We start from the raw sequence: 18,770 nt of genomic DNA on the forward strand, positions 1-18,770 counted from the left end.
AGCCCAGCTCCAGGTCGAGCTGTTGTTCAGCATCTTAGCTGTAGAGGGCAGTGTCACTGGCCCTCATATGTGGGATCCGAACCGGGGCCCTCTGGTATCCCAAGCGAGTTCTTAACCATCGCGCCACTCGGCCGGCCCAACCTTTGGGTGTCTTTACTGCAAGGTTTGGGTGATCAGGGAGAGAGGACGGACCACACCAGGCGCCAGGCGAGGCTGGCTCCTTAAACATCAGGTCCTTTGCTCACTGGCCTGTCTCCCCAGGCTGAGGCTCTCTGCAGAGCCCATGGAGATGCCAGCATGAACCTGGAGGAGGGTGATCTCAGGGTCAGAAGCCGTGAGAACTGGGAGCCAGGGAGGATCAAGGAAATCATTCCAGGTTATAACTATGAAGTGCGGGGAATGTGGGAGGCCCACAGCCTGGCAGGGCTGGTGTCTCTTTTTAAAAAAATTTTATTGGGGAACGATGTGTTTTTCTAGGACCCATTAGCTCCAAGTCAAGTATTTGTTTCAATCTAGTTGTGGAGGGCGCATCTCACTGGCCCATGTGGGAATCGAACCGGCAACCTTGTTGTTATGAGTACTGTGCTCTAACCACCTGAGCTAACGGCCGCCCCAGGGCTGGTGTCTCTTGACCCAGGGACACTGGGCATGCCCGGGCAGGTGCCGCTCCAGGATGAGGAGGGGCTCAGTTATGGGGTCCAGCCTCCCCTCCAGTGTTTGACTCCAGCCCCAGCTTCATGACTGGCAACCCTGCAGCCGTGAGCACCTCAGCAGATGGGGAACGCAACACCTGGTTAGATACACCTGCAACTTTCTTCGGGAGAGTGAAAAAAACTGGAAAACACCTACGTGCATATCAATAGGGTCTTGAATATTAATTATTTTCACAAACAACTGTCAGGAAAAAAAAGGAGTGAAATCCATGTGTACTGATATAGAAAGATGTTGGTAATGTATGGGTGCATTAAAGAAATCAGGGTACAAAAGAGTATGTTTAATTTGAGGCCATTTATATAAAAAAATGAATTCTGAAAAGATAGGCATGAAACTACTAACAATGGACTTATAATTACTGGGGAGGCTTTTGCTGTCTTTATGGAGCTGGATTTTTTTTTTTTTTGAGCAAACCTGTGCTATTAGGAAAATAACAAAGTTTTTTTTTTCCACTAAAAGACAAAAAACAGGGGAGGGGAACATCCTCTCTTATACTGAACCTAGAGCATCAACTCTCAGGCTCTGCCATCTGGGGCCCCCCAGGCCACAGAAGGTATTTGTAAACCGGAGCTGTGTTCAGAGTTTGCCCCCCGCCCCCCAGCACAGGTCTGGTCACTTAGTAGGAACAGCATGGACAATCGTGGGTGGCATTTGGCCAACACCTGTTGTTTTCTAACTCTAGTGTGAGCTCGTCTCCCTACTGGACTGGAAGTTCTCTGCAGGCAGAGACTAGGAAGTGGACCTACTGTCCTCCACACAGCATCTGGTGCAAACCACACACAGTAGGACCTCAGGAAATCCCTGTTGAGTGAATGAATGAGTACCCGGAAGGGACCAAAATCACCCGGGCATGGGCACTTCTCCCCCTAAGGCCACTTCTGGCATTGCTGGCTTGTCACTCACCACCTTCGCTGTGTCTGCTCGCACCTCTGGACACGCCTGGCCATGTAACTAGGAATAAGAAGCGATGGAGAGACTCAATAAACAGGGGCAGGGCCGTTCCTTGGAGAGGGTGGAGACTTCCTTGCATGAGAGCAAAGAGGGTGGCCGTGGAGAGAAAAGCAAGGGGAAGGAGAGGTAACAGGATGCTGAGGGCGCTGGATCTCTTTTGGGGAAGCACGGAGAGTGAGACACGAAGCAAGAGAGGTTTCAGGACAGCTGTGGGCAGCAAGGGATGGAGGAAAGATGTCAGCATGTGTGGCCACAAGTGCGGGGCGGGGCATGCTTTCGGTCTTAGGAGATGCAGCAATTGAAGTGGTGCCTACGTCAGGGGACCAGACTGTGTTTCTCTAAGGGTGATGCACATTTGGACCGGACCCCACAGAGCTCTGGGATTGATGTGGGTGACAAATGGCCGAGTGCAAGGTGGGCACATGGCCCCGCCCACTCCCTGGCCCATCATCAGTGTGGTGGGGGTGAGGGTCTCGGTGTGGAGCCATGTCAGAGCGCCTGCAGCTGTCCTGCTGTGACCCTGCCAGGCTCTGCTCCATGTTCACCACCCCCTGCCACCCCGGCCAGGCCAGTACTGGCAACCCCCTCTGAACTGCAGGGATGTTGCGATGCCAGAGGAGAAGGGGGCTGCTCCTGAGAGACTCACAGTTGCTGGTGGGAACAGTCACTGTGCCAGGTCACAGAGGTCCAGGGCTTTGTGTATATGTAGCAATGACATTAGGGTGCGTTTTACTTTAGTCAAGCAGAGTGACACAGCTAATAAAAGCATTGCCCCCAAATCAGAAAATAGAAGTTGGGAAAGAAGGTTCTAGATTTCATCCACGATATTCGCATTACCTAGGGCTAGTCACCATTAGGCTTTGAGGTGTATATTCAGCCAAATAATTGTGTGTGCATCTCAGAGCACCGTTTTCAAACAAATCTAACTGTACACATTCTGTTGTAACCTACCATTTGCACATAACTGACCGTCTTTTTGTGAGAGCACGTGGGTTTACGTCCCTGTTCTGTCTCTGATTCATTAGCTGTGTGACACCGGGTCAGTCACACTGCCTTCCGATGCCTCGGTTTCTTCATCAATACAGTGGAAAAAAGGACACCCATCTCCTAGGGTGGTGGAAAGGGTCTCAGGGGCAAAGTGGCTTCACAAATGCTCTCGGTGGGTGGGGGTGGGGTGGGGGTAGCGCCTTCTCCAGACCCTGGGTCTCTGCTGGCTCAGCCTGCTCTTTCTGACACAGGCTGTCGGGTTCTTTTCTTTCCAGGCTCGAGAAGGGGGACGGGCACGAGGAGGAGCTCCGCTTAGATTGCCGCCATGAGAGACACCCTGCCCGTAAGTGGCCTCATCTGCAGGACCCTGTGCGACAGATTCTGGGCCGTCTGAGGAGAAAGACCCTGGAGACGATCCAGGCCAACCTCTCCCCGCGCCCCTGCTTTCTCCTACAGACACGCACGACACCTGGGGAAACCGAGGCTGGTTTCTTGGCGAAGCGTGTTCTCTGCATGCACAGCCCTCACATTCAGGGTCGGAATGCCAAGAAAGCATGAGGGAGACGACTGCAGGGCGTAAAGACAGGCAGGCAGCCACAGCTCGCATGCAGGTCTGGGCTAGCCGCTGGCCTCGAAGGAGAACAGCAGCTGGGTTTGAACTAGCCAGGCTGCTTCACTGACCCTAACAGCAAGCCCTAATGTGGGGATCCCAGCAACAGGATCTAGGGCACTCATCAGGAGGACAAAGGCCTGGCCAGCAGGCAAGGGGGAGGTACAAACAGAGCAGGGCTTTGCTCCAGACAAAAAGAGGAAGAACCGATGTGAGAGGCAAGTAAAAATGCAGAACCTCAGCGGAGCTGGCTGAATTCCCACCACGGGCCCCCGGCCCCACGCCCCTACTAAGGGCTTTTTTCTTGGCTGATCTTGCATGCTTGCCGACTCCCAGCCCCTACAGAAATTGCTATCCATAGTTTTCAGATGAGGAAATTAAGGCTCAGAGAGGTGGAGTGACATGCCCAAGGCCACACAACTCAGCAACGCTCCCCACCCCTAGATTGGGAAGTCACTGGATGTGAGTTTTGCACAGACCCCTGTAGGATTAGACTCAGGCGTTACCAGGGTTAGCAGCCCATCCTGGGTCCACCACCTTGTTCCCTGGGCCACTTTCCTTCTCCCCTTAAGATCTCCCCTACACTCGAATGCCTACCTCAGGGACTTCTTCTGGGGAGACCCAAAGTAAGACAGTGGAGGTTGAAACCCAGGCCTGTCTACCTCCTGTGATCCTAGTCACTAAGTGAGAAATGGCTCTGACTGAAGGGAGAAGACGGAGGTGGGTGAGGAGCTTGGGAGGCCTGGTGGGAGAAGAGGGGAGGGTCTGGCCTTTCAAAGGAGAGAGAGACTTGCGTAGGAGGCACCAGCCTGGGAAGGTGACCTGCCTGGGTACTGGCGGCCCTGACCTCACGCTGTTCTCACACACCAGTGGTTTCATGACAGGCATCTGTGCAAGGGTGGAGGACTTCCTGGAGGAAGGGGTCAAGAATCAGGGCATGGGGGCAGCTGGGGAGCACCCACCTCAGGGATAACAGAAGGAGCAGAAATCTACCAGAGGGGCTCAGGAAGCACATAGTAGGGACAACAGCTGAGAGCCCCTGGCTCCCCCTGCAGGGTGGGCAGGAAACCCAGGAGGAAAGAGGCTGGGGGGTCTTGTCTTGGGGGCATCTGGGGAGCTGGGAGGAGGGAAGGCTAAATCCCTGAGACCTGAGGCTGAAAGAAAGGGGACACCCTAACACAGTCTGGCCCTAGAAGCAAGCCCTGGAATTGAGGATGAGGACGCCCAGGGCCGAGGGAGCTGCCGAAGCCTTCCACCCCCAACCCTGCCCACAGCCTCACCCCTGGCCTGGAACCTACTTCCCCCCGGAAGCACGGAAGGATCCTCAGATGTATTTGCTAGGTCAATAGCCTGTGAGAATTCTACCTTTCATGGCTTCCATAAACGTTGATTATCTACTCCGTGCTGGCCCCAGGCTCCGCCAGACCAAGGCCCCTGCCTGCCGGTGGGGCTGGCAGCCTAGGGGGAGAGAATGAAGTACAAGTGAACTCAGAAATGAACTCAGAAATGAGACCCCTCAGGGGCTAAGGAGGGAACCATGATGGTGAAGAGGAAGCAGGGGAATCCTTTAGAGCTGGGGCCTCAATGATGACAAGGAGTCAGCCCGATAAAGAACCTCCCAGGTAGTGGGGCCCACAGGTGCAGGAACAGCTGGGACTGGAGGCCGGTGTGGCTGGCAGAGCTCTGGAGAGGGGGAGCAGAGGGGCTGGAGGGGAGCAGGGGCCGCCATGAGAAGGGGGGGCTGTGCAGTGGGGGGCCGGGGCCTTTTGAGCTGGGAAGAGACACATCCAAATTATTTATCTAATTAATTATACATCTATATACCTGTGTTTATGTATTCATCGATGTATTATATTTCTATCCATATCCCTCCCTCCCTCTGCAATGTGGGGAAAGGATGGGGGCCACTGGAGGTAAAGTGGGCAGATTCAAGAACTCTTTGCTAGAACTCTCAGCGTCTCAGTTTGGTTCCCCCCAGAAGCAGGTCCTGAGATGAGGATTCAACAGCAAGTAGCTTATTTGTGTGACCCCAGAAAACCCAGGTAGGAGCAGGAGGGTGGCTAATCGGGGAGAGGCGGTTGGTGGTGAAAGCACCTCGCCCAGCACCCAGCGGTCACCCTGGCCCCTGAGGGGGACTCGGGCAGCACACAGTGTGAGTCATCCCCCCAGACAGGACTGTGACTCTCCTCTGTCATTGTTTGAGGGCTGCTGGGGTGGGGAGGGTGCATGATGGGGGTGGGGAGGGCAGAGCCTGATGCAGTTGGAGGTCAGCAGTGTGCTCCATTTTGCCGGTGGGGGGTGCTTTGGGGAGGACGAGTTTGTGGGGCGATGGTGCTTTGTCTGCATCAAGTCTGAGGGGTGTGTAGAGTTGGGGGTGCAGCAAGCACTGCTGAGATCCTCCAGGGAGAATGCGTGTGGCGGGGGAGAGACCAGAAGCAATGAGGTCCGAACTCCCTGGGGCTCCCAGAGCGGCTGTGGAAGGAAGGCAGGCGTTGGGGGAGGGGCAGCAGGAAGCTGTCACCTGCCCCCAGAGGCTCCCCAGTCCAGCTTCTCCGGGAAGGAAAACCTCTGAGCCCACAGTGGCTCTGCCAGATGTGCCTTTTATCAGGAAGATGAACTAGCGGGGGATCGCCTGTCTTTCCCAGGGGACCAGCCCCGGTGCCCTGGTCGCAGAGTTAAACGAACAAGGAAGAAAAAGGCCCTGTCTGCTGCCAGAGCTGAGGGGGGACTGTTCCCAGGGTGGGCTAAATACCTGTGGAAGAGCTCTGGTGGCTTTAATGACCCCGAGGTGAGCTGCTTCTGTGGCCACAGGGAAGTCATTTGTTCATTCACTTATTCAACAACTCTTTCCTGAAGATGCCTCCCAGGTGGCACCCCGTGCTGTACAGTGTGGCCAGAGCTACCCCAGGGTCAGTGCAGATGCCTTCTCCAGCCTGGGGTGAGAGTGGGGGACAGGAGGGGCGCAGGGCAGGGTCCTTAGCCAAGGGTGATCCACGCTGGTAGAATTCTGCAGCTGTAATGATGATACCTGGCCTTGATGGTGAAAATAACTCACAGTAAGAACTCAGCCCCACCCAGTGTAATATGAATAGTATCCCAGCCTCTGGTATGTTCTGAGGACTTCACATGTACCCACTCATTCAATCCTACAGCCCCATTTTACAGACAGGAAAAGCGAGGCCCAGGGAGGTTCCGGCTGTGCCAGGAAGTGGCAGAGCCGGGATTTGCACCCGGCACGTCTGACTCCAGAGCCCAAACCCTGAGCCACTAGGGTGAGCTACCGCATGGCTCTCGGTGGCTCCATGTGCTGGGCACACGCCACCTGCTGGGCCTGGGCAGCATGAGGATTTGGGGCGCAGCCACGCGTGAGCTTGGTCCTCCCAGAGCCCGTGGACTGGAAAAGCAGCCCGACCCGTCCGTCCAGGGAAACGAAGCCATCTCCAGAAGGCAACCTCTTAACTGCTAGTGGGGTTTTGGCCAAGAAAATATTTTGGAAATGCTTGGACGAGTTTTGCAATATTTCTGCACCAAGCAGCTGCTCAGATTTTGTGGTGGGCTGACTTCTCGGGCACAAGGGAGTGGGGAGGAGGAATGCCAGGGTGCCCACGTCATTAAATGCTTACTTGTGTGCAGGTCCCTGCTAAGCACTTCACAGCCTTCTCATGCTATGGCTGGTGCAGCCCTCAGAAGAAGCGAGGATGGTTGTGCTTGTGCAGAGGGAGAAACTAAAGCGCAGAAAGGCAAATGGACTTGGCTGAGATCTCTGGTCCCCTGAGGGACACAGCTCAGCTTGGCAGGAGGGTCTTTCCACTTCCCCTGGGAACAAGGCCCTTCCGCTCTGGCCCCTGCACCCTGACCCCATTCCTTTCACTCTCCCCTGCTTCATTCACACCCTGGCCTGGCTCTTTCTCCAACATACAAAACTGTCCCTTCTCTGAGCCTTTGTGCTTGCTGTTCCCTCTGCCTGCAATGCTCTCCCTTTAAACCTTTGCACGACTGGCTTTGTCTCATCTTTAGGTTTCAGCCTGACGGCCACTTCCCCGGAGCTGTACTAGCTCCCTCAGCTGCCCTCAATCACCTTGTTTTCTGTCCTTCGTAGCGTCCACCCCTCTCTGAAATTACCTATTTATGTACTTGATTTTTATGTGGTTGCCTCCCTCCACTAAGTTCCATGAGAACAGTCACCTTTCTTATTTGGTTTGCGTCTGTATCTGGGAGCCCGGCACACAGTAGGTACTCAATGGCTGGCTCTCAACCTCCAATTTTCTCCCGCTATTTCCCACCTGAGTGGCCACTTTTACAGAAACAGGTGTATGAACTTCTGGCTGTCGTCACCGCTCCACACGTGCTGTTTTTTTTTTTTTTCCCTTGGGCTACTGCACTAAGGATTCTGCCACAATTTCTCTTTCCTGAGGAAAGAGTTTGCTTTTGAAACCTGCCTTTGGGGGCTCTGCAGTGCCGCCTGCTAGCTCAGAAGTGCATCAGAGGTGACATTTGATGGAGATGATGCTGCCATATGGTCCAGGTGTCTGCCTCTTCCTTTTGGGGGCAACTGGGGCTTGCGGCTGATTGCAGCTGTCAAGTTCAATGCCCAAGACAAGCTTTTGATGTTGCCAGGGGTGTCTGGAAGATTGGGCTGGGTGAGAGGCTGTCACTTGCCAGGTACAGAGGTGGCTGCTGGGAGCTCCATCTAGACGGGTCTCTGCATCTGCTGCCTTCAGAATAGCAGGGGGAATTGCCAGGAAGACTTTTCTGGGCTCAGAGCAACTTGGCATTTTTATTAGATCAAAATCAAATCCAATATAGTCCTCCTCGAGTCTGCTTCCTTTATTAAAATGGAAACAGATACTATTTCTGAAATAAGTGTCGATGCCGCCTTGCTGGGCACCCAGACGGGCTTGCAGCTGGGACACACCTGAGACCCTGGCATGGGGTTTGAGAGCCCCAAGCCAACGTCAGCCTCAGAATCACCTGGGAGGCTCCTTAACAGGTGAATTGCAGGGCCCACCCCTGAGTTTCTTTTTCTTTTTTTTTTAAAGATTTTATTGGGGAATTTGGGGAGGGGAATAGTGTTGGGGAATTGGGGAAGGGGAACATTGTGTTTTTCCAGGACCCATCAGCTCCAAGTCAAGTTGTTGTCCTTCAATCTTAGTTGTGGAGGGCACAGCTCAGCTCCAAGTCCAATCTTAGTTGCGGGGGGCGGGTAGAGGGGGGCGCAGCCCACCATCCCATGCGGGAGTCAAACCAGCAACCTTGTTGTTAAGAGCACGTGCTCTCACCAGCTCAGCGGCAGCTCAGCTCAGGCGCAGCTCACTGGCCCATGTGGGAATTGAACCAGCAACAGCTCGCGCTATAACCAATCAAGCCACCTGGCTGGCCCTGAGTTTCTGACTCAGGACGGCTGGGCGGGGCCTGAAATTCTGCATGTCTAGCTAGTTCCCAGAGGTTTCTGCTGCTCCACTGACCAAATTCTGAAGCTGCTGCCAGGAGCGAGCCTGCGTTTGTCCCTTTTCTGGACACGTCCGCAGCCTCCGGATGGAAACTGCTGTTTCTAGGGCCAGTTCCCCCCATAATCCATCCTCCTAAGATGCAAACCTGATCCTGTCTCCCCACCCCAGTGGGCATCACAGGCTTTCCCTGGCCAGCTCCACCCAGCTTCACTTCTCTTTCAGTCACTCCTCCTTCTTTGCTAACTCGTCCCCCACCACCACCACTAAAATGGCAATGTCAGGAGGACAGGGACGTTGTGGTCACGTGCCTGTGGCGGCCCCAGCGCCTGGCACTTAGTTGGGCACCAGCACCTTGCCAGTGACTGATTCAGCTCGCTTAGTCTCAGCGGATGTTGCTCTGAGTGTTTCCATTTTACAGGTGAGGATCCTTGGGTTTCCAGAAACAGTCGTTTGTCTTGGGTCACAAGTCTGGGTGACTCCAAACTAAAGCCACACCCTTGTTGTTCTTACGCCTGGTTATGCTAATCACACCTGATTCTAAGAAATGCTTGGGAACAGCTGTTAAAATACAGAGTTCCCTGGAGATCCCAATGCCTTAGTTTGGGGCAGGCCAGGAATCTCATCAAGTAAAGCAGAACCCCCAGGGACAGAGATCCCCACCCCCACCCCTGGGAGGCCTGCTGGGCTTTACACCCAGCAACTTTTGCAACCGCACCCCTCCACTCCTCACCCCAACACCTCACCCAGCCAGCCACCTGTGCCCTGCTTTCTAGGCCTTCCTGCTTTCCTCCCAATACCAACATTGTCAGGTGTTTCACACCTCCTGGAGACCTCATCTACCTGCCAAGAAACTATTTCACACCCTGTTCCTTCTGCCTGAAATGACCTGCTTGCGTCCTCCCTTTGGTGAGAAAACCAGTGGAATCACGAACTTCACAAATGTTTTTTTTCTTTCCTTTTTAATTTAATTTAATTATTATTTTTTAAATTATTATTAGTTTCAGGTGTGCAAAACAATGCAATAGTTATCTTTTTCACCCCTCACAAAGTGACAACCCCCCTCCCCCATCCACTGCCCTCCCACCCCCGATATCATACTTATCTATTACAATTCCATTGACTCCATTCCCACACTCTACTCCATATCCCGTGACTATATGTATATATAATTATAGTTGACATATAATATTATTCAACATCAGGTTCAGATATATGGTGAGGTGGTCAGGCCTCTACACCGACTATGAAGTGGTCTAGTGTTTTCGAAGTCTAGCTTCAATGTCTGGGAGTGACAACCAGCCCCTTCCCATCCTTGGCAGAGATGGTCCTCTCCATCTTCCCATTAACTTGTCCAGGTGCTTACATCTATGAGGCTGAATTTTATGACAGTTATGAGTCTATTTTTGGAGTGAGGCTGCCACTCACTCTTCTAAAGGTCTCACTACTTCTAATCCCAGTAGTGAGACCTTTGACAAATGACTTTACCTATCTGGGCCTCAGTTTCCTCATCCATAAAGTGGGCATAGTGTCACCTAACTCATATTTCTGAGGATTAACTGAGCCGATGAACCTGGGGCACAGCGAATGGCTCCTGGCATACATGAAAGCATGTTGGCTCTTATCTCTTCATAGATGTGTCTGCCTCCCTCCCTAGACTGAGCACCCAGAGGGTAGGTCTGCATCTCACTCTTGTCTGTAGACTCAGCACCCAACATGGAGGCTGATACACAGTGGGCGTTCAACACATGTTTAATAAGGGAATGAAGAAATCAGTGGCTCTGGGAGAGGTGGTGGGTTTAGGGGACTCCACTCAATTTCTACTGTGAAAAAAAGAGATTAATAAGAGACTGTTTTAGCCCCCAGTGTGGGATCCCAGAAGTTGAACTCGAGTGAAGAGAAAGAGGGGGCCCCCATTCCATCTCCTGAGACAACCCACCCCCAAGGTAGACCAGAAAACCCAACCTTTCTCTCCACATAGATCCCACACAAACCTGTTCTTCTTCCCAAGTCCTCCATCATTTATTCATTCAACAGACGTACTATCAACACTGCCTGGAATTGTGCTGGGGACACAGCGATGAGTAAAAGAGCTTGTCTGTGTCCCCATGTGACATGCAGCCTAGAGTGGAAACTGGGAGGAAACAAGTAAATGATGGCACCTCTGAGCCCCCTCAGGGCACAGATCTACAGAGTGGAATCAACTAGGAGATGCAGTCAGGGTGCCCTTGTCAAGACTGTGACTTTCTTTTTTTAAGAAATTTTATTGGGGAACAGTGTGTTTTTCCAGAACCCATCAGCTCCAAGTCAAGTAGTTGTCTTCAATCTAGTTGTGGAGAGTGCAGCTCAGTGGCCCATGTAGGGATTGGACTGGCAGCCTTCGTGTTATGAGCCTGCGCTCTAACCCACTGAGCTAACCGGACATTCCCAAAGTTGTGACATTTTAGGCAACAGCAGAGGGAGGATGGTGTCACTTAGCTGAAGGGTCTCCAAAGCCAGACACTTCGGTGCTAACCTTGGTGCATTTCACCATCACTCCCCACATTTCATCTCTTTTTAGAGGGCAGGGTTCAAGGTTGGGCAGCCAGGCAGTGGGCTCTGGTTGGGCCACGAGTCCTGGAGAAAGGTCTTCAGCACCGTGGACAGCGGGTTGTCTCCCAAAGTCATTCCCTCATAAAGGGATTCAGGTCTTCCATGCCAGGCTGGGCTGCTGTGGGGTCAGGAGCGCCCATAGCAGCTAGCTGCCCACTCCCGAGCCTTGCCCGCCCTCACTGATTTCTCTCCCAGCCTCAGAGCCCCTTGGTCTCCCCTCTAAGATCCCTGGTTTCCCCATCTGCACATTGTGTGGCATTCTTGGTCTTTGAAGGACCCTCCCAACAGAGTGAATCCATGTTGGATGTGAATTCATTCAGTTCAGCACAGCTAAGAGCTGACCCCCAGGGTCTTTCTTGGTGCCTTGGAGAGAGTTCACTGAAGGGTTGGGAAGTTAGGACTGGGAGAGATGGAGATTAAATATGTTCATGTTTTGACATTTGGATTAGAAAAGGGCAGAGAACCCATATGAGAACCTCCCATGTGCCAAATACTCTGCTAAGCCTGGGAGGTTTCAAGGGAATGTAAAACACAGGACTTGCCACCAACCCTGTGAGTGGGTCGTTGGACAAACCTCTTTCCACCTACGGGGCTCTGCATTCCCATCTGTGAAGAGAGGCGATGGAACCCCACCCCCACTGGTTCTCGCGTTTTATTTTCACATCTGTCTGAAATCGGATAATGAAGTGTTTCTATGCAGGGGGCCTGTTGATCCCTTGTTACTCACATCCATTCGCAGTCTCAGAGAAGTGACGTTACTTATCAAAAGACACACGGCTTAAAAGTCACACAATTTATAAATGAAGAAGTCGGGATTCAAACATTTGACTCTCAGACTGCAGGTCTGGTTATTTTTCCCCGAAAGGGGAGGCTGCAAAGAACCTCATAGTGTGCAGAATCTCAGCCTTAGGAAGGCTGGATGGAGCCCAGCCGCCCAGCTTAGGAACCACTCCACCTCCGGCATGGCTTCCTCCTGTGGTATCAAGTCAGCTCAGGACTTGCTCCAGGCCCTGCCAGGTGTTGGGGGCCGAGGGCTCCAGGATGACGTTGACCTGCTCTCGGCCTGCATTGAGTCCCCAGGTTAGTTGGGAAACCCCCCCCCACAACACAAAGTGCAGTGTGTTGTGGGGCACAAAGGAGGGAGCATTTGAAAGAAGAATGGGGGAGTCAACAGCCAGAGAACAGCAGGGGAGGCCACCCTGGCCGAGAGACCAGACTGTGCAAAACCATGGAACAATGACGCAGTTTGGGGGAAACAGGTCAGAAATGACCTCCAGCGGGCTGAGTCCAGCCTGAGAGTTGCTGCGTGGCCCGCGGATGGTTTACAATGTTTTAAACACTTTAGCTGTCATCCTTTAAAAGCCAGGAGATTTTATTTCAAAATGCCAATGTTCTGTTTCTCGGAACTTTTTGGAAGATCTGCACGTTCCCCACTGCAGCAATCGTCCAGAGCTGAGGAATGCGGTTCTGGATGCCCCACCCACTTACGTCATTGCTTGGGCCCTGTAGACATTTTGAGGTGGGATTCCTCAATCCACAGTAAAAGGCTTGTTTTTTTCCTGGCTGGTGACTGGCCTCAAAGTAAACGGACTGGAGGAGGGTCATGAGTGGGCAGTCCTGGTGGGCTGGTGGGGTACTCCTCAGGTGTGAGGACAGAGCCCCCTTGCCTCCCACTGTAAATGGCTCTGAGCCCCAAGCTCCTCCCGAGAGGCTGGAGAGGGGAAGAGGGCTCGGTCCTTAATGATGTGGCCTCCAGATCCAGGAACAAGGACCCTGATTTTAACTCAAGGAAGGCTAGGGAGCATGGCTTTTCTTGTTCCTTAAAAATTCATGATCATGGCCCGGCCGAGTGGCGTGTTGGTTAGGCGTTGGCTTGGGACACCAGCTCTGAGCAGCAGGGCCCTGGTTCAGATCCCACATGAGGGCCAGTGATGCTGTGCCCTCTACAGCTAAGATGCTGAACAACAGCTTGGCCTGGAGCTGGGCTGCCGTGAGTCGCCAGCAACGGCATAGGCTGCAGCTCCCTGCTGCAGTGGGTTGCCATAAGCTACCGTGTGTAGCCAGCAGCCAGCGTGAGCAGCCAGCAGCTGCCATGAGCGGCCGTCCAGAGGCCAGCGACTCATCTGCCTCGCCTGGGAAGAGCACAATGATGGTGCCAACTTGGGCCAGTGAAGCAACGTCCTCCACAACTAGACTGAAGAACAAAACGACAGCAACTTGTCTGTTCCCCTTCCCCCAATTCCCCAGTGCTGTTCCCCTCCCCCAATTCCCCAATAAAATCTTAAAAAAAAAAAAAACTTAAAAAAAAATGCATCACTTTCCCTTTGTTCCCATGAACTCTCCAAGGTTCTGCCTGTTGGCAGTGGTAAGAGCAGCTACAATCACTTCTAAATACTCACGTAGAACAATAATCAAACCTTTCTGTACACCAAATATTTGCTTCTAGATTAGAAAGAAAAAAAAAACCCCAAACACCTCTAACTCGGCAGTGAGCACTTTCAAAGAACGCAACGGTTTCAGTGACAGGGGCCAAAACAAATGTTTTTCCTGGGGCCAAACGATTCCAGGACGTTTGCCAAATGTTTCCCACCCCTTCAGAAAATAAGAGTAAAATTAGCAAAGCACCAACCAACATTAACAACTTTTAAAAACAGAAAAAAAGCCAGAGCAAAAAACAAAAAAAGGGCACCCCCATCATGGGCCAACCATATTTATTTTTGCCTGTTGCCTCCCACCCTTTGTTTTAAGAAGAATCCCCATCAGTGAGAGCATCTTTGAAGGTGCAGGAAGAGTAATGAGCAGCCTGTCCTTGGAGGTATGCAAGCAGGAGCTTGGCTCCAGCCGGAGTTCCCACCTCTTGCTGGAAAGAACTGTGTAACCCCAAAGGATGACAAGGATGTCTGAGCATCTGCTAGAGCTCAAAGTATATAGAAAAAAAAGAAAAACAAGGAACAAATTTCTTTGAACATGGAAGTTTGGAATCAGGAAGAAATTTATATGATCCAGCTCCTCTGTAGCTCTGAATCGTAAGGCTGCCACTTATCCTTGCTGAGTCTCAGCTCCATCATCTGTGAAACGGTGACAGCTGCCTCCCAGGCTGGTGAGACTAGAATATGGGTGGGTGTGTTGACTAAGCGCTCGGTCACTGATAGTCTCTCCCTCACGCTGTTGTTCACCATGGAGCATTTTTCCTGGGTTGAGCCATCGCTCCCCTGGGCTCCCATCTAAAGAGGCGAAGCTGGGGAAAGCCACTGGGAGTGGCTGCCCCAAGATGGACCCGAGGAGAGGCTGTTGGGGGGCTTCCTGTAGGAGGGGAGACTTGACGGTATGATTCACAGCAGGTACGAGGACATGTTGGGCTGGTCACAGTGTGGAGACAGAAATGGTTCTGGTGTGTTAGAAGCGCCAAGGTGGCACTTGTGCGAAGGCAGGGAGCAAGCTTCTGAGAAGCAAGGAAAACATGGGTGAGCATGTGGGGTCAGCACAGACCCCCAGCCCTCCCACATGCCCTGCCATCGAGAGCAGGGGACAGTAGTGGGACGAGGTGCTCTCTGTCCTATGCCGTGGTCTGGTGGGGGGCAGGCTTCTCAGACTCAGTTTGAGGCACAGCCTCCCAGGCGCTCTCTGTTCCTGGGGCTGGTAAGGACCAGGGCCCAGGAGTCATGCACATGTGTCCTCCCAACCCCCTCACAGCCCTTTAGCACATGGGGGTGCGAGGTGGCTGCAGGATGCCTGGGCTGGGTGGGTCGGGGAGGGATGGGGTGGTTAACCGAGTGTGTGGGGAGGTGAACGTGCGGGCAGGTGGGGTGCAGGGTCAGTGGGGATTGTTGGATGGGTGTGTGGGTGAGTTGGGGGCAGGAAGATGGGGGGTTGGGAGGGGTGTGCATGGGGGTTGGGGACTTGGTGAGGTAGCAGATGTGTCAGCAGGTTGGGGAGAAGACGGGGGCTGGGGTGCATGAGCAGGTGTGTATGTGATTGTTTGGGGTTGCAGGTGGATGTGTGTATGAGAAGCGGGGCTATTGGGTGTGTTCATGGTGTGATAGGATGATGGTGTTGGTCGGTGGGAGGAGTATGGTTGGGTTTTAGGCTGTGGGGGACTGTTGGGGGGAACAGTGTGAGCGTGGAGTGGTGCATGTTTTGGTGGCTGAGAAGTGGATGGCAGCGGATACTGGCAGATCGGTGTCAGTGAACTGGTGGGTAGATGGTGGGGAATGGGGGCACGGGATGGCGCAGAGAGCTGGGCATGTAGGTGGGTAGAGAGCTGCATGTGGGTTGATAGGTGGGGTGTAGGAGTGTTGGAGGGCGGGTGGGAGGCCTGTCAGGTGGATGTGGTCCTGGGTGTGTGGGTAGGTGAGCGGTGAGCGCGTGGGGCAGTGGGCAGTGGGGTGTGGGTGGAGAGGGCAGCTGTCAGCACTGAACTCCGTGTGTCCCGGCAGGTCACCAGCAGCACATGGGAGATTCCTGGCCCCGGAGCTCTGCGCAGGAGGCACCAGAGCTGAACCGCCAGTGCTGGGTGCTGGGGCACTGGGTGTGACCGAGACCCAGCCTGGCCCCCAGACTCAGCCCGTCGTTGGCACCAGCCTCCTGGCAACCGTGGAGACCTGGACTCTGAACTCAGCCAGCCTGTGTGGGGGACACCAGGCCTGCTGCCCACCGCTTCCCTGGCTCTCAGGGCCCTGGCAATGGAGCCGGCGTGGCCTGTGGGAACACACAGGGCTGCCCAGAGTGACACTGGGACAGCAACTCTTAACTCTTGCAACCATCACATGCAGAGACTGCTGGGTGCAGCTGGGATGCCAGGAAAAACGTGGACATTGGCCACTGAAAGCCTGGGGACCCCTGAGCCGGCCAGGAAGTTCAGGGGGTGCCCTGTGAGGGGCAGGGCGTGGGCGGGGCTTCCTGAAGGAGGGGCTGGGGGGGGGCCACACAGCAGGCACAGCAGGGGCTCAATAAATGCTTGTTGCACCTGTTTCTCGCTGTGTGTGGAGGCCCCTTGCTCTCTGGGCTGTGTCTGCCTCTTCACGGCCCCATCCTATTGGGTCCTCAAGGAGCCTGAAGGTGAGATGGCCCCCAGTGTGCGGGGTCACTGAGGTGTGGGAGACAGGACGCTCAGAGCCAGGCTGGTTTGGGGCTGGGGTCAAGATGGAGCCAGGCTGGCAGGCTGTTTTGGATCCCAGAGGGTGGGCAAGGTGGGGCGTCAGGCAGATGGGAGGTGTAGGGCGGGCAGGAGAGAGGCCCTCACCCCCAGACCCTAAACTACCTTGACCACCATGGGGACCCTTACCCTATGTCTACAGCCACCTTTACATCAAATCCTAAGGCTTAGGTGCCTGGGGAAACAGATTCCTATTATAAAGACGAGGAGACTTAGGGTCGCAGAGGTGGTGAAACTTGCCCCCAAGATCACAGAGCTGGCGAATGGCAGCACTGAGGTTTCAGCCAGGACTCCTGACTCCAAGAGGCCTCGTCCCTTTCCAGAAGGATTTCTAGAGCTTTCCCCAAAGCAGAGTATGTTCTTCACTTTTCCATGAACCCGTCACCCATTTATCTTTCCATCACCCATCCATCATCTGTCCATCAGCCATCAGCAGTGCATCCATCATCCATCCGTTATCCATCCATCCATCATCCGCCCATCAGTCGTCATTGTTCCTTGTATCAGACATCCATCCATCATCCTTTCATGCATCACCCGTCATCATATTCATTACCCCTCTGTGTGTCCATCCAGCCAATGATATAATCCGTGTGCCCCTACTGTGGACCAAGCACGGCGATAGGCACTTGAGCTAGGACAGGGAACCATGCAGAGAGGGCGTCTGTCCTCGCAGAGCTCACGGATGAGCAGGACGGATAACAAGACCGACGACCATAATTCGGTGTGTGAGGGGCTGGGTGCCTGGCTCTGGGCCAGGCAGCCAGGGTTCCGGCCGCAGCCCCTCCACTTGAGACCCTGGCGAGGTGCATGACCTCCCTGTGCCTCGTCCCCATGGGCACATGGGGACGCTCCTTATACCTACCTCTTAAAGCTGTGCTGAGGGTTCAATGAGCTGATGTACAGAAGCATCTAGAACAGAGCCTGGTACAGAGGAAGCACTTTGCTGGTTACTGTGACTGCAATGGGGGAGTGCGAGGCTGTGGGAGCCCAAGGCAGCACCTGCTGGCAAGGGCAGGGGTGAGGGGAGGCTCCTTTGGGGAAAGGACACTTAAGCCAAGACGTGAAGATTGTCTAGATGTCAGACAGGCAAGTGTGTAGAGGGGAAGGCAGTCAGGAACACTACAGGGACTCGAGATGGCAGATGTGGAGAGAAGGCAGCAGCAGGGGTGGTAAGAAAGCCGGCCGCGGGGCTCAGTGGAGCCAGGCCAGAGGAGACCGAAGGCCCTTAGGAAGCTTGGACCTTGTCCTGAGTCTGCGGTGGCCGGGCTGCTTTCTGCAGTGGAGTGGACTGTGCCGCTGTGCATCTTGGGTGTCCCCAAGGGCTGGGGGCAGAGAAGACATGGGAAGCCCACCCAACCCCTCCTGACCACACTCAAAGGGCGAGAAAAGCGGGGCCAGGTTCAGCTAAGTGGCGCTGGGGATGGGAGTGAGGGCAGATGGAGGAGCTAGTCAGGCGGGGAAATCAGTGGGCTCCGGATGGAGAGATGTGGGAAGAAGAGGCTTTTGGAGATGACGTTCAGGTAAGGGGCTGGGTGGGGGCCAGGCTCAGGGGCCAGGCGCCCCGGGGACACCCAGGTGGAGGCGTGCGCCCATTCAGTCATGCATCAATGAATCAAGCGAGTGCGTCATCCATCCATTCTTCATTTGTTCAGGAAACAGTTCGGACCGATTGTGTGGGGCAGGAGATGGGTCTGGGAGAGAGGCTGGGGCCCTGTTTCAAAGGCCTTGAATGTCAGGACAAGGAGTTTGGGCTTCGGCCTCTGGGCGAAGGAAGGACCTGGCGCTGGGCGGGGATGCATCCGACAGGAAACTGGCCCCGGACGCCAGGCATCTCAGAGCTCTTCAGTGTCACCTGGGGTCCTTCTGAAGTTGGCAGGTGGACCACAGAGGTCCAGGAGGTGATGTCAGTTGACACAGGGGCAAAATTTTAATCTATTTTAATAGTTGTGTTTATGTACATGTGTACTAGGAAAAAATAAAATGTAACACGGGTACATGGGTGCCGTGAGTTCACAGACGTTACTGCTTAGGATGGAACCAAATAGGCATTTCAGTATAAAGAAAGAGTCGGCGTCAAGAAACATATTCAATAAAAAATTGTGCGAGTGCTGTGTGTTCATGGTGTGCGGACGGCGCAGGCAGGGGACATTGTCCGCCTTCCCTGCCCAGGCCGGGGGGAGGGGAAGAGGGTCACTCAGGTACCAGGTCCTTTTGTCCTCTCCAGGTGCCTACTGCGCAGGTGTGAGAACCAGCTATGTCTTTCAGCCTGCCAGAGCCTGCAGCAAGAAGGCTGCTGGTGAGATAGAAGGAA

At 53.9% G+C, this 18,770-nt stretch overlaps 1 protein-coding gene across 2 annotated transcripts in view; it reads left to right on the forward strand.

Annotated features, from left to right (window-relative positions):
• GSG1L (GSG1 like) overlaps window positions 1-18,556 on the forward strand; it is a 224,210-nt gene extending 205,654 nt beyond the window's left edge. The window contains exons 6-8 of one of the 2 annotated variants that reach the window (XM_019648401.1): window positions 2,928-2,995; window positions 4,456-4,614; window positions 15,738-18,556. In XM_019648401.1, coding sequence (XP_019503946.1) covers window positions 2,928-2,995; window positions 4,456-4,614; window positions 15,738-15,835 — 325 coding nt within the window. In that variant the 3' untranslated portion in view covers window positions 15,836-18,556. The remainder of the gene's footprint in view (window positions 1-2,927; window positions 2,996-4,455; window positions 4,615-15,737) is intronic. The other variant, XM_019648402.1, reaches the window with a different exon arrangement.
• Window positions 18,557-18,770: the final 214 nt, after the last annotated feature.

This window comes from Hipposideros armiger, unplaced genomic scaffold, assembly GCF_001890085.2.
Source record: "Hipposideros armiger isolate ML-2016 unplaced genomic scaffold, ASM189008v1 scaffold_126, whole genome shotgun sequence".
NCBI classification, from domain to species: domain Eukaryota; kingdom Metazoa; phylum Chordata; class Mammalia; order Chiroptera; family Hipposideridae; genus Hipposideros; species Hipposideros armiger.